The sequence below is a fragment of the Electrophorus electricus genome, chromosome 3, assembly GCF_041902795.1.
Source record: "Electrophorus electricus isolate QZ-2024a chromosome 3, ASM4190279v1, whole genome shotgun sequence".
In the NCBI taxonomy this organism is placed as follows: Eukaryota; Metazoa; Chordata; class Actinopteri; order Gymnotiformes; family Gymnotidae; genus Electrophorus; species Electrophorus electricus.
Window position 1 is genome coordinate 25,085,998 of NC_137499.1, and position 13,011 is coordinate 25,099,008.

The 13,011-nt window shown below is 42.5% G+C and overlaps 1 protein-coding gene across 2 annotated transcripts in view; it reads right to left on the bottom strand.

The window, feature by feature from the left end:
• Positions 1 to 12,943, bottom strand: part of cyth1a (cytohesin 1a) — a 40,933-nt gene extending 27,990 nt beyond the window's left edge. Inside the window, exon 1 of one of the 2 annotated variants that reach the window (XM_081710785.1) lies at positions 12,793 to 12,943. In XM_081710785.1, the coding sequence (XP_081566911.1) occupies positions 12,793 to 12,811 (19 nt within the window). In that variant the 5' untranslated portion in view covers positions 12,812 to 12,943. Of the gene's footprint in view, positions 1 to 6,745; positions 7,064 to 12,792 lie in introns of those variants that run through there. The other variant, XM_027000323.3, reaches the window with a different exon arrangement.
• Positions 12,944 to 13,011: the final 68 nt, after the last annotated feature.

Below are 13,011 nucleotides of genomic sequence, written 5' to 3' on the forward strand. Positions count from 1 at the left end.
TAGCCTGTTGTGTTACCTATGTCAGCATTTAGTATTAGCATTAAGTGTTTGCATTGCTGCTGCCAAAAATGTTTTTTATGACCAAATGTTAGTAATCCAAATCTTCTTAAACATTCCTCTCACTGGTCTTTGCTTTCTTCTCATTACGGTGCACACATGCCCATGGCTATTTCATGGCTGTGTTATTATTTTGATGTTCCTCGTGGCAGTGTTAGTATTGTGCACTCATGAACTGCACTCTGGCGTACAGTACGCTCGCGTATGCTCCCGTACTGGTGTGGAGAGTTTTGGAGAATCATCAAAACTTATCACACTTCAGAAACATGGCACAGCTCAACAAAACAAAATACCATTCATATATGCTGCAAAATAATTCTAATAGCTCCAGCGTACAATTTTTTTAAAAAAGTCTGATTTCAGTCAAGTATATCATTGATATACGTGTTATCATTCACAGTAGGTAGGTGACTTGTATGATTGTAAGAAGAGATTTAAATATCCTTATGTGATTCGAACACTGATATTAAGAGTTACAGAAGGCTAAATACACTGGACAACAAAATCAGAACTTTTATTTTTAATAACCGGACATTACATGATGTTTTGTATTGAATTTGGATCTGTTTTTAGAATATTTCTATAATGTATGGTTTTTAAGTATGTAAACTCTCTCTCTCTCTCTCTCCGGTGTGTGTGTGTGTGTGTGTGTGTGTGTGTGTGTGTGTGTATATATATATATATATATATATATACATACATATATATATATATATATATATATATATATATATATATATATATATATATATATATATATGACCTATTCATAAATAAGGCTGTTATTACACTGTTATTACACTTAGTTTTGCCTATATATATATATATATATATATATATATATATATATATATATATATATATATATATATATATATATATATATATATATATATATATATATATATATAAAATGTAACGGTGAGCGGTTAACAAACGAAGGCTCTGAAACATACGGGTTTTCAAACAGCCACCAAACACATAAACGCAACCATTCAAATACATTAAACAAAACACAATAAACAGCCAAGACAAAGAAACCACAACAGGGTTTAAATATATAGACTTAACAAGGGGCAAAGAAAACGAAACTGCGGCATGGAACTAAAATACACAAGACAGGGAAAACACGGAACACGGAAGATGTGAGGGACTAACTGTGACAATTTGGCCTCAGGAACGTCCCTCTTCAGTGTCCAGCAGTGCTCTGCCAACATAGAGCGCATCCACTTTCCTTGGTACCGTTTTACTATTTTCTATACTATACAAGTATACACAAAAAAAAAATATATATATATGGCTGATAGATAAATTCTGAAAGCATAGTATTTGTTTTGCAGGAAGCAAAATCAAATAGATTTAAAGTGGGCAAGAGCTCTCAGTAAGAGAGTAATTTGAATCATTTTTAGCTCCTTAAGAGAAGGAAAATGACAAATAGATTCGTTTCTAAAGTTTGGCCAGACGAATATGATTTAATCATAAAGCCAAACAAAGGCCATTTTCATTGTAAAACGTTAGAGACGTCATTCTTGAAAACCCCCCCAGTGGTTAATTGAAATCACTGCAATTAAATTGGTATAAATATAAATCAGTACTTTGAGTTGCTGTAGAACCTTTTAGTACAAACAGATCCTCTTTTTGTGATACGTTTGGATTCAAATAAAATGCAATACATATAAATATAGGTATGAACAGAAGCAAAGAAGTCTAGCTGTTGTTCATTCATTCATCTTCTAAACCTACTTATTCTGATTCAGAGTTGCAGTGTGATAGAGCATATTCTTGCAGCACAAGACGCAAATCAGGGAGCCCAGATGCTGTCATCAATAAAATATGTTGAACATAAAAAAAGAAACTAGCAAATATAATTGGCTAAAGTACACCTGACTAAAACAGTTTTCACACAAGCGTATTGGACTATAAGTAAAAGAGTTAGAATTTGCAAATACTAAAAAAAGTAAAAATTTTGCAGCATATGTAAACAGATACTTTCCACATCTGACAAAGGATGCAGCATTAGCAGGGACTCCAGCTGAGGCCGTCCCTGCCATGCGCAGGACATCAATGATAATGTGAAGTGGCACAATAATAACAGAACAGCCAATGCCTATCTGCAGCTGAACGAGGCACAACATCTCCCTTCCTGTCCCAGCAGCCCTCGGTTGGAGCATTACTCAGCCCTCAGCCCGTGTTGGGTGGGGCATATCTCGGCCCTCGGCCCGTTGGGCGGGGCATATCTCGGCCCTCGGCTCCTGTTGAGCGGGGCATGTCTCGACCCTCGGCCCCTGTTGGGCGGGGCATGTCTCGGCCCTCGGCCCCTGTTGGGCGGGGCATATCTCGGCCCCTGTTGGGCGGGGCATGTCTTGGCCCTCCGCCCCTGTTGGGCGGGGCATATCTCAGCCCCTGTTGGGCGGGGTAAATCTCGGTCCTCGGCCTCTGTTGGGCGGGACATCTCTCGGCCCTCAGCTCTGTTGGGCAGGGCATCTCTCATCCCTTGCCTCTGTTGGGCAGGGCATCTCTTGGCCTCTGATGGGCTGGGCATCTCTCAGCCCTCAGCCCTGATAGGCGGGGCATCGCTCAGGATAGTGTAATGACATAACAGTGTAATGACTGGGTTCAGTGCTAATACAGAGGACAAGTAAGCATAGCGAATTCAGTTCTTCTAGCCAGAAAAGAGAAGGAGCATCTGCAGTGTGGGAAGAACTCAGTTCAAGGAACTATATGACTACCAACCAAATCATATGTATATTGCATTAAGTTAAAGTTAAATTACTTAATTGTCATTACAAAGTTGATCTGATCCAACAGATCCTGATACTCCTTATGAATTTCACTGAATACAAGCCTATGCTTTAACCCTAACCAACATTAAGATGTTGTTTTTCACCATTACCATTACTAAGATGCATCTAATATCCAGCCAGATTCCACAGAGTCAACAGGACCATACTAGTACATGAACAGCAGCCCATGAGGCAGAATGACTAAGATAATAGCAGTTGAGAGGTTTAGATAGGTGTTCTGTGTTTGTGGCAGTGATGTACTGAGGCATGTGTGTGTTCTGCCCTCCTCACTGTCTCTGACAGTTAAGCAGTGAGAACGTTCAGACCTCTTCACTGTCTTATATATCTTATAAATAGACATTTTCATATATTTTAATGGAATTACTTTCATGTTTTAGCATTTTAGAGTTATAAATAATGAGCATATCAAGTATGAACGATGAGTTTAAAAACAATTGTCGGTTTGTCAAGCGCAAATGTGAGTGTGTCTGTGCATAAGTGTGTCTATGTGAAGTTGTCTGTGTGAGTGTGTCTGTGCATGAGTGCGTCTATGTGATTGCATGAGTGCGTCTGTGAAAGTGTTTGTGTGTGTTTGTGTGTGTGTCTGTGTGAGTATGTCTGTGTGATTGTGTCTGTGCAAGAGTGTGTCTGTATGTGAGTGTGTCTGTGCGTGAGTGTGTCTGTGTGAGTGTGACCCAGTTGATCATGGCTTTAGGCAATGGAGTGTAGAATACGGTGTTCTGATGAAGAGGGCATAACCCATCCCAGCCAGAGACCAACAGTTGTCCAAAATTCTACACCACAGTTTCATCATACACATACGCTACCCAATGGTTACAACAAAAGCCTACCCAATGGTTACAACAAATGTCTATACAGTGATACCCACCCTTTCTCTACACCTATCTGTTATCAACCAACACTCTTTCTTCAGTTCACACTGCTCACACTGATCCTAAACAATGGGCAAAGAAATGACAAAGATAATAAGGTTATAGACCACTGACCTATAATAAATCTTTATTCTAGAGCAGTGGTCCAGACTCAGTTACCATCATAAGAGTATAGACCACTGATCTATATGAGATCTTTATTCTAGAGCAGTGGTCCAGACTCAGTTACCACAGTAAGAGTACAGAACACTGATGTGTAACAGAGCCTTATTCTTGATCATTGATTCAGATGCAGTTAGTAAACAGACATCATAGTTGCCGGAAAGATGGTGAATGCATGCATGTAACCATCATTCAAACTGACAGGATGACACGCCAACTGGTCAGCACCCTTTCTGAATGTCAGGACACTTCTGGACTGTGTCAAATAAATCACACTCTCATTTGGTGAAGGTAAAGAGGGAGCGCCTGATATTCTTTAATTCCCAACACTTGAAAGAGGGGCAGGAAGAGGGGGGCAGCGTTTGGAGTCGAGGCAGACTCCAAACAGCCTCGCCTTTGAAAAAGTCGGCTTTGAGGGTCCCCGTCTGGACCTCCCACTAGTGGAGTCCCTTTGAAGTGGCTGTCATAGCGACTGCACCCCACAACACCACCCCAGCCATCCCTTCAGCACACCCTCACACAACCCCATACAGTTCACGCCATCTTTCCTCCACCAGACAGTTTCTATTTTGATAGGTCTGAAGGTTGCAGGTTTGAATGGATTCAAAAAGTGGCTGTTTCACATTGGGCATTTGGTGTTTTCGGAGATGGATGCTTTTGTGGATAACAGCAGGGTCGGAAGGGCCGGGGGGGGGGGGTGATTGTTGGGGGTGTGTTGCCTGACACCAGCGTCTACACATCGTGGAGCAGCTGGAGGCAGTCAGTACCGTGACATTCCTGCTGTCGAATACAAGCATGTCTGACTGCTGCTCTTCCTTAGGGCCGTTTGTAGTAAACACACCTCCTCCCGCTGTTTCTAATAAAGCTGTGCAGACAATATTGACACTAGAAAGCAGTGGATGGCAGTGGATGGCAGGGAGTAGCAGTTATGCTGGCATTTCTGTTCTGCTCTGCCCTGAGTGGTGAGGAATTCCATACAGGTGCCTAATTGATCTGCTAATTACTCCAACAGATAGATAGGGGATCAGCCAACTGGGAAGCGGATGACCCAGTTCAGGTGTCCCCTTGTACTGAATCAAAGTCCCTGCCTCACTTCAAAAAGGGACCTGGAGAAATCAACTTCACCGAAACTGAAATACCATGGAAAGTTCAGCATATCACGCCTCAACTCAATACGCCTTAATATTGGTCCCTGTAGCACCCCACTACCCAAGGCCTTCAAACCCTCCATAGCCAGTTCTATTGTGCTCTGGCCAATCAGATGAGATTGACTCTGTGAGTGCAGGAGCATTTGAGATAATTCTAGATCAGACATGCCTGTTCTTGGTCTCATAAACACCCCCTGCGTAAGTATTGCACTCTTCAGACCCAAACCAAACCCCTTATCAACACACAACACAAGCAAAGCAATCACACTGGCCCTAAATTACCACTCTCCGAGGAACGGTGCCTCCGCTCCCGTCTGAAAACCCTCCGCCACCTGCTAACCTCCCTCCACTGCCTCTGTGCTTATTCCACTCCCCCCTCAATTGCCTGCGTCGCCATTAACTCCCAGCTTGTTCGTCTGCACAGCATTGGTGTCGGCTTTCAAACTGTGAACGCAAAACTATGGCAGCAGCTCACCCGCTTGCGCCAACAGACCACTTCCTCTATTATTTGCTGTGGAAAAGGAGCCATTTTCGTTTCAGTTGAGCAGGTGATGGGCAGTAAACGCCCCATGCCTTTTTTTCGCAAATCTGAAACAGCAGGCATCACACATGCAAAGTGAGAAAAAATAAGCAGGTCTTCAGATTAAAGGTAAGATAAGGAGGTCTTCTGATTAAAGGTAAGATAAGTAAGTCTTCTGACCGTAGGCATCAGCAAAGAGTCTGAAAGGATTTCTTGACTGCTCTTCAGGAGTCACAGTACTTTCAAGGCAAAGAAGTGAAAGCACGCATCAGAGACAGAGACCACCTGGACAACCTTTACCGCTATCCTGTGAGAGGAGGAAGAATTGTAGCTGACCAAGGTGAGAACAAGTTCATTAGGTAGGACAAGCTTGCACTGGTGCTGCTATCATGTTGTTTCCCCAGATTTGTATATCTCTCACCATCTCTTTAGCTCTCACTCAACTCCTTTTTTTCTCTCTCTCTCTCTCTCTCTCTCTCTCTCTCTCTCTCTCTCTCTCTCTCTCTCACACACACACACACACACACACACACACATCTCACACATTTGGCTGCCTGACAGTAGCCGTAACACACACTAATATACCATATTGTTATGATTAATTATACACCATCAAGACCCACTTGATAAAGTAGAAGACACTGTGGAGTGCTCTCAAAGGGATGGAGTCACACTATAATAGAACTGAATATATGCTAAAGAGACACTTGTTAGATTAAACATCTACTCGTATGCTTAAGGAAGAGCTTTGTACGTCACTAACATCCTGTGTTCACTATTTCTTAATCAGCCTTATGTTCGCCATGTTCCAGCATTCAAAATGCATGCAAGATTACCATACATGATTATCAAGATTATCATTTAAAACTTCAGCTGCTTTGTTTTACATGTGTGTGTATGTTTGTGTGTGTGTGTTTTTATAGGTGACATCATATATTTCTGATCTGTCCAGTCCACAGGATTTTAACAAGACCAACTAGACCTGGAAGGCGTTAATTTTGGTCTGCCACTAGTAGCCCAGTTTCATCGATATATATCGCATTAATAGGATGACATGAGATGAACTACATCTAATCTAGCTTTAAAACAGAGCAGAAGTAACATCACATAGGCGCTATAGTGTGGATGATCAGCAGAAGACATCCTCAGCAGACCCCCCAACCCCGATCCGGACGGTCGTACCTTGAGCGGTGCTGGGCACAGCCGGACACAGGAAAGCCTGGAGAGTTGACACACACAGCTCGTTTACAGTCCCCATCGCTGCGCTTTCAGAGCGCTCTGACGGCTGGCACCAAACCCCTAGCGTCTTGCCTCTCCTGCCACTTCCTCTCTTTCCCCCACAGTTTCAGAGCGACAGAAGATGAGCATATGTCCAAGCCAACCCAGGAGGCATTCCTGGGGCTTTCAGGGCAGCGATCTGCAGGGTGGCATCTGGGGCTATTCCTAATGCCCCATGTATGTGAGAGTGTGGGTGTGTGGGAGAAGGGGAGAGGGAGAGAGAAAGAGAAAAAGAGAGAAAGAGAGAGAGAGAGAGAGAGAGAGAGAACAGGTCTCCTGTAGCAATCCCAGCACGTCTCTGTAGCAATTTTCTGAGACATTGCAAACGCAGTCAGGTTTCCTCATGTGTTGCACTAGTGTTTTAAAGTCAACACTGCAAACCCCATTCCTCCTTTTCTACCGGTATGTTTTTGACCTTCTACCACCCTCCCCCCCCCCCCCTCTCTCTCTCTCTCTCTCTCTCTCTCTCTCTCTTTCTTTCTCTCTCTCTCTCTCTCTTTCTCACTTCTCTGCTATTTTTCCTTGGTGACTATATAAGGTTTTAATAGATCTAACAGACCGCAAAAACAAATACAAAGTCATCATAAAAATCTTACAGAAACAATTGTTTTTACACATATTCCACTGTTGTTTGGATTATTCTAGTCTTTCACTGAAATTTTAAAAAATTTGATTCTAATTTTTGATTTCAGTGTTCTTAAATAGTTCTTTCCACAGTTTGGACTCTACATAATAATTCTACATATTAATCAAGATGTTATTGTTGCTTAGCAACAAGGTGCAGAGGTGATTTGCAGCTGTGCCATAATAGATGACGTTTTTTTCAGGTTTATGTCTGTTATTGAATTTCCTGAATGGCACACTAACATTTGGTGAATTGCTGCATATGGAAGCAATTATCTCTACGTTTCTCACAAACACACACACAAACTTTCTGACACATACACATGTTGACACATAAAACACTTAGTCACACATACCCACGCACAGCATACAAGCTCTCTCTAGCTGTCCTGCTTCTCTCATACTCATACACACAGTGAATTCTACAGCCTTCTATTCCAGTAAATAAATTATGTGCACTGTAGAAATACTCCCCTCCGGTTCTGTATACTAGAGGAATACTCTCCTCAGACTCTTCACACTGGAGGAATACTCCCCTCAGTATCTGTATGCTGTAGGAATTCTCTCCTCAGACTATGCACACTGGAAGAATACTCCCTTCAGACTTTGTATACTGGAGGAGTACTCTCCTCAAATAACACAAGGCCTGAATAGCCAAGAACTCAGAAAATTCAGTGCACTTCTCTGTTTAGTACACACTTCCACTTCTGTACGAGCTCCTGTGCTATTTTAGGCATCTGTCTGCATCACAGTACACAAAATTTGACCAAACAGTATTTACAGTATATGTAAATAAGTTTATAGAGAATAAATATTAAAAAATAAACAAAAAATTACTAGAACATCAGTAAGAACCAAATACACACACACACACACACATTTATATATATATAAATGTGTTATTTCAGACATTAGATTATAATCTAAATAATTGTGAATGTATGTGTTATAGCATTTTCTCTGATCTTACAGTAGTTCTGTATAAACTGCCCTGTTAAATCTGGTGTTTCTGTGTTTTCCCAAAGTAATATTTTCAGTTTTTCTGTACTGGTCAGTGTGTTGAAGGTGGGGATTTTGTTAGTAATTCTGTGCAGAAAAGACAGTTGGACATGAAAGAACTGACTCTCAGTTTCAGTCTCTCCTGACAAGCAGTGGGTGCAGACTCTGTCATCTCTGGCCATTCTGGCTATTTCTGTCTTCCTGTTTCATTGGCCATCTTATGGTCAGTTATTCTGTATTTTGCTAGTAGTTTGTGATCTTTAATTTTGATGTAAATTTACAATTAAGTTGCTAATTTGTATTTGTGATCAAGAAATTCATTACCTTTTATTTTGCTCTCATGTGTAATTTCATATTTCCAGTACAGGGTATAATTTGCATTGTTATTGGCTTCAGTTTCTTTCAGTGTAGAGGGTTGAGTTGGGCAATTCTCCAGGTTTTCTTCTTGACTAGAAGATCCAGTGGGTCATGCGGATCCTGTTTATTGCTGATAGTCCCCCCCCCCCTCTCTTTTTCTTATTCTCTCCCCATCAATTCAACTCAGCTCATCAATGCATTATTTCCATGATTGAATACAATTTGCATTATTGCCAATCCAAATCTATATAAACAAAATAAAAAGTGTAGGGTTAAGAATAGAACAGAAGAAAGTACTTTTTTTCTTCTTTTTTTATACAAATAATTAACATTTATTAATTTAAAAAATAATCAGATTAAAAAACAAAAACATTTGTGATATGGTGCTACGAATCTAGCTGCCTGCCTGATCAGTTTATATATCTCCACATACAGAGCACTTTCTCTTTATTACTGCACACTAGAAACTCGGCAGATGCTGCAAATGTTTGTTTAGATTAGGATTAGGATTCTTTAGTATTTGGAACACTCGGTTCGGAAGTTCAGCTCGGTCTCCACCTCTCTCAGGTGGCACTGGGAGCATAGCATGTCCTCTCCGGGCAGCCAGGCCTGCCTACGTGCTCACTGAGTCACTTGCCAAGGTTTTTCAGACTCTCTCAGAATTTTTTTGTGGTAGGGCCCTGCCAGCCCCTCAGTGACACTGACCAAAAGGTAAAAACTGCTGTCTCACTAATGCAGCTGACGAATTGATATGAGTTCTTCACCCACCATGCTTAGACCATGTCAGTGTTAATTCTGTGTTGAGAACTGTCCCTCACCTGAATAGTATCCAAGCAGCTGTTTTGTTAACCAGTCATGATGAACTGTACATGCTAATAGACTGGCTACAGTCTGTAATCACACAATGATGAACTGAACATCAGTGTAGTTCTTATGGGCTATGACACACATAATTTAAAAGGCACAGGAAATTATTGCATTAAAAACTGTGGTATAGGCTATTTGGTTTAACACTTAGATTTTCTAGGTGCTTACATTTCTTTTGGAACTGGGTTAATCTGACAGCCAAAACTATACTATAGTCACCCCCTAGTGGTCATTTAATGTAACATCACAATGCATTCATCGGCATCTTCCACGACTCTCACAAGAGAAGGCAAGTGCAGCCAACGAAACTGGACGAAAATGAGCCTGCACGAGAGATAATTAAAGAAGCGCCTGACCAGACGTCAGTTGTCTTCTTGTTGTTCACACACAACCACTCCGAAGAACAAGTGACTGGTAGCATTTCTGTTTCTTACCTGGGGGAGAGAGGAGACTTTCACTGTGCTTGTGCTATTGAAAGACCTACCCAGCCTCTCCTCAGCTCACTTACCCAGCCAGTGTGTGAAAGCCTCTAAAGTCTCTCATCTCACCACACTGGTGATAAACAGGAGCTTTATTACATTATAGTTACTCCAAGTAGCCACTTCAGTGTAGATGTGGGAGTCTCAGCTACTCTGGTGGGTCTAGGGGGGATGAACTGTTTCTGCATCCATTGGTTGATAGAGTGACTAGATGGATCACACACACACCCTACTGCTTCTCTCCATTTCCTCACACTCTCTCACACACACACACACTTGCTTGAAGGAAATGTTTAACCTCCGCTGTACATCCCAAGGAATGTAATCCTGGTAAGGCTTTGCTATAATGGTAATTCACAGAAATGTTAAATAGGCTCATTTGTTTAGAATGTTATTTACCCTTTTAAACATTTTTCCTTACTAAATACTAAAAAACATGCTAAGCATACTAAAACATAATAATGTGAAAGTTACTGCTGTGTATTGCTGATCCTGGTGCTGAACCTGCATGTGGAAACAACAGAAATTTGACTGTGTCACCTGCTTTGATAAACAGGCCTTCAGATACAGAAAAGGTCTGAGTGCAAATGACAGGGCTTCTTCCCTTTAAGTGAGTTCACTGCATGTCTCAGTACTTTAGTGTGAGCTGTACGTAGGAGTGTGAGAGCTCACAGCATCAGAAGCACAGGTGGTTCACACTCACAGCCCACACCCTCGCAGGACGTCTCTCTCACACTCACACACTTCCAAAGAAACCGTGCAGCCTCATGAAAAACAAGAGCTCAGACTCGCAGCATTATTTCTGAAATTAGCGCTGCACTGAGGTTCAGACGCTTGCGCTGGGATTAGCTGCTGTGAGTCAAAGAGTAAGATCCTTGGTCAGCTCTGACACTTTCGGGAACGCTGAGATGACTTCAGCGACCTCACAGGTGAATTCTCCACTTGCCCATGCTTTTAGTGAGCAGGCAGCAGGAGGAAGACCTCCCATCACTCAGACACTAAAGCTGAGCATCCAGTAGTGTTCAACATACAATCTTTCATTTCCAGTGTCTCTTCATACTCCCCCACACATCAAAACATTCTAACCAGCAAATTGCCTTTATGGGAGTTGGTAACGGATAATAAACACACTAAAACAGTCCATACTATCTGTTCACCATCAGCCACATTGGCACTTTTTGGGTGAGCTGCTCCATTAAACCAGAAAAATAGGGTACCCACCAAAGAGCAGGTCTCTGAGCTAAATGATGTTTGTGCTAAACGAAGGCCATGTTCCATGGAGTAATGTGCCTCAGGAGATTACAGCCTGTCTGTAACAGAGTGCTGGCTAACACATAAAGGCTTAGAAAAGCTCAGACAAAGGAAGTCAAAGGTCCATCTGATGAGACAAGCAGAGTGTTCAGCACACTGCTCAGATCAAAAGGCTTTTGAAGAGTTCAAGACATTACTGCTGGAGTGATTTCTAATGGTTGAAACGCATTGGATTTCAACTGGTCTGATTCCTGATGTCTGTGTCACATCCAATTCCTACAGGACTAATTTGTAATATCTGTATCACATTGGATGCAGTACACTTGCTTGACTTGCAGTGTTGACGTGGAATGTCTTCTGCCAGGCCCAAGCGGGGATGCGATTTGTCCATGTGCAGAACCAGAGACCCTGAAGCACTGCTGTGTGAAGTGCATGGTTGTCAGTACCACTCATCAAGCTCATTACTACAGCTACTTACAGTCTCTCTCCCTCTCTATCTTCCACCTTTTGCTTACTGTTTCACTCACTCACATGCAAATTACTTCCAGTCAATGTTTTCTTTATGCAAAATTTCCATCAAACTGCTAATCAAACATAAACACTGTAATTTCTTTTTTAAAGGTCCTGTGACAGGTGCTGTCCTGCAGCGGGGATATCATAACCACGGCTCTATTCTGAGATGCATCATGCACTTAGCTGAACGATGAATAATTAAAAGAGGCTTTCCATCGTCCTGAGCAAGACCTGTACAATAGGTCTCCGCTGTCGTAACATTACGAAAGAAGCCCTGGCTACAGAATGATCTCATCACGTGTAATGCTATGGACAAATGGCATGCATTTGCAAGGGATTCCTGTTTATAACCCGTCAAAGATAACGACTTGCATGGAGTACTTCCAAAAAGTTCAAATGGTCCTGACTAACAAAGCGAAGTAGACGCAATACGCAGGAAATCGACACGTTCGACTCTATGCTATAAATGATCAGTTACCAAAAGTGTGAATAAAACAGAACTAGGGAATCAGACAGAACTAGGGATTAACACGGTCACGAAGGAACGGCCTCGACGGTGCAGCGCTTTAGGCTACAGCTGTGAATGATTCATAGCTTGCGCGTTTTCATAAGCGACGAGATCCAACGCTACCTGTTCATCGCGCGGAGGCTTACCGCCCCAAACTTGCACGCGTCACGCGCTCCGTAGGGACGTCGGATGCGTTTCGCCTACCCAGGAGATTTCACCAGAATGACAGCGCGCCTCGCTACAAAAATGATGCTGAGGCAGTGCCAGTTGGGCCAACGCACGGTACTATTTCGCATCGCAAATGACTTCAAATATGCTGCAAAGGAAGTGTTCCGAGTAAATGTCTATCCTACCGTATCTTTCTTCGTTCATGTCGAAAGACGGACAACGCAGGGATATTCTCCGCAAAACCGTTCCCACTCTCGGTCCACCGAATGGCTGGGAGCAGTGCCTCCCCCCCGCCCCCGACGGCTCAGAGAGCCCTGCCTCTCATTGCCCTGCCTCGGCTGTTGTCGGCCACAGATACGGTCAGCCCCTGCGGCAGTTCTGATAGGGAATCTTTATGGGTCCTG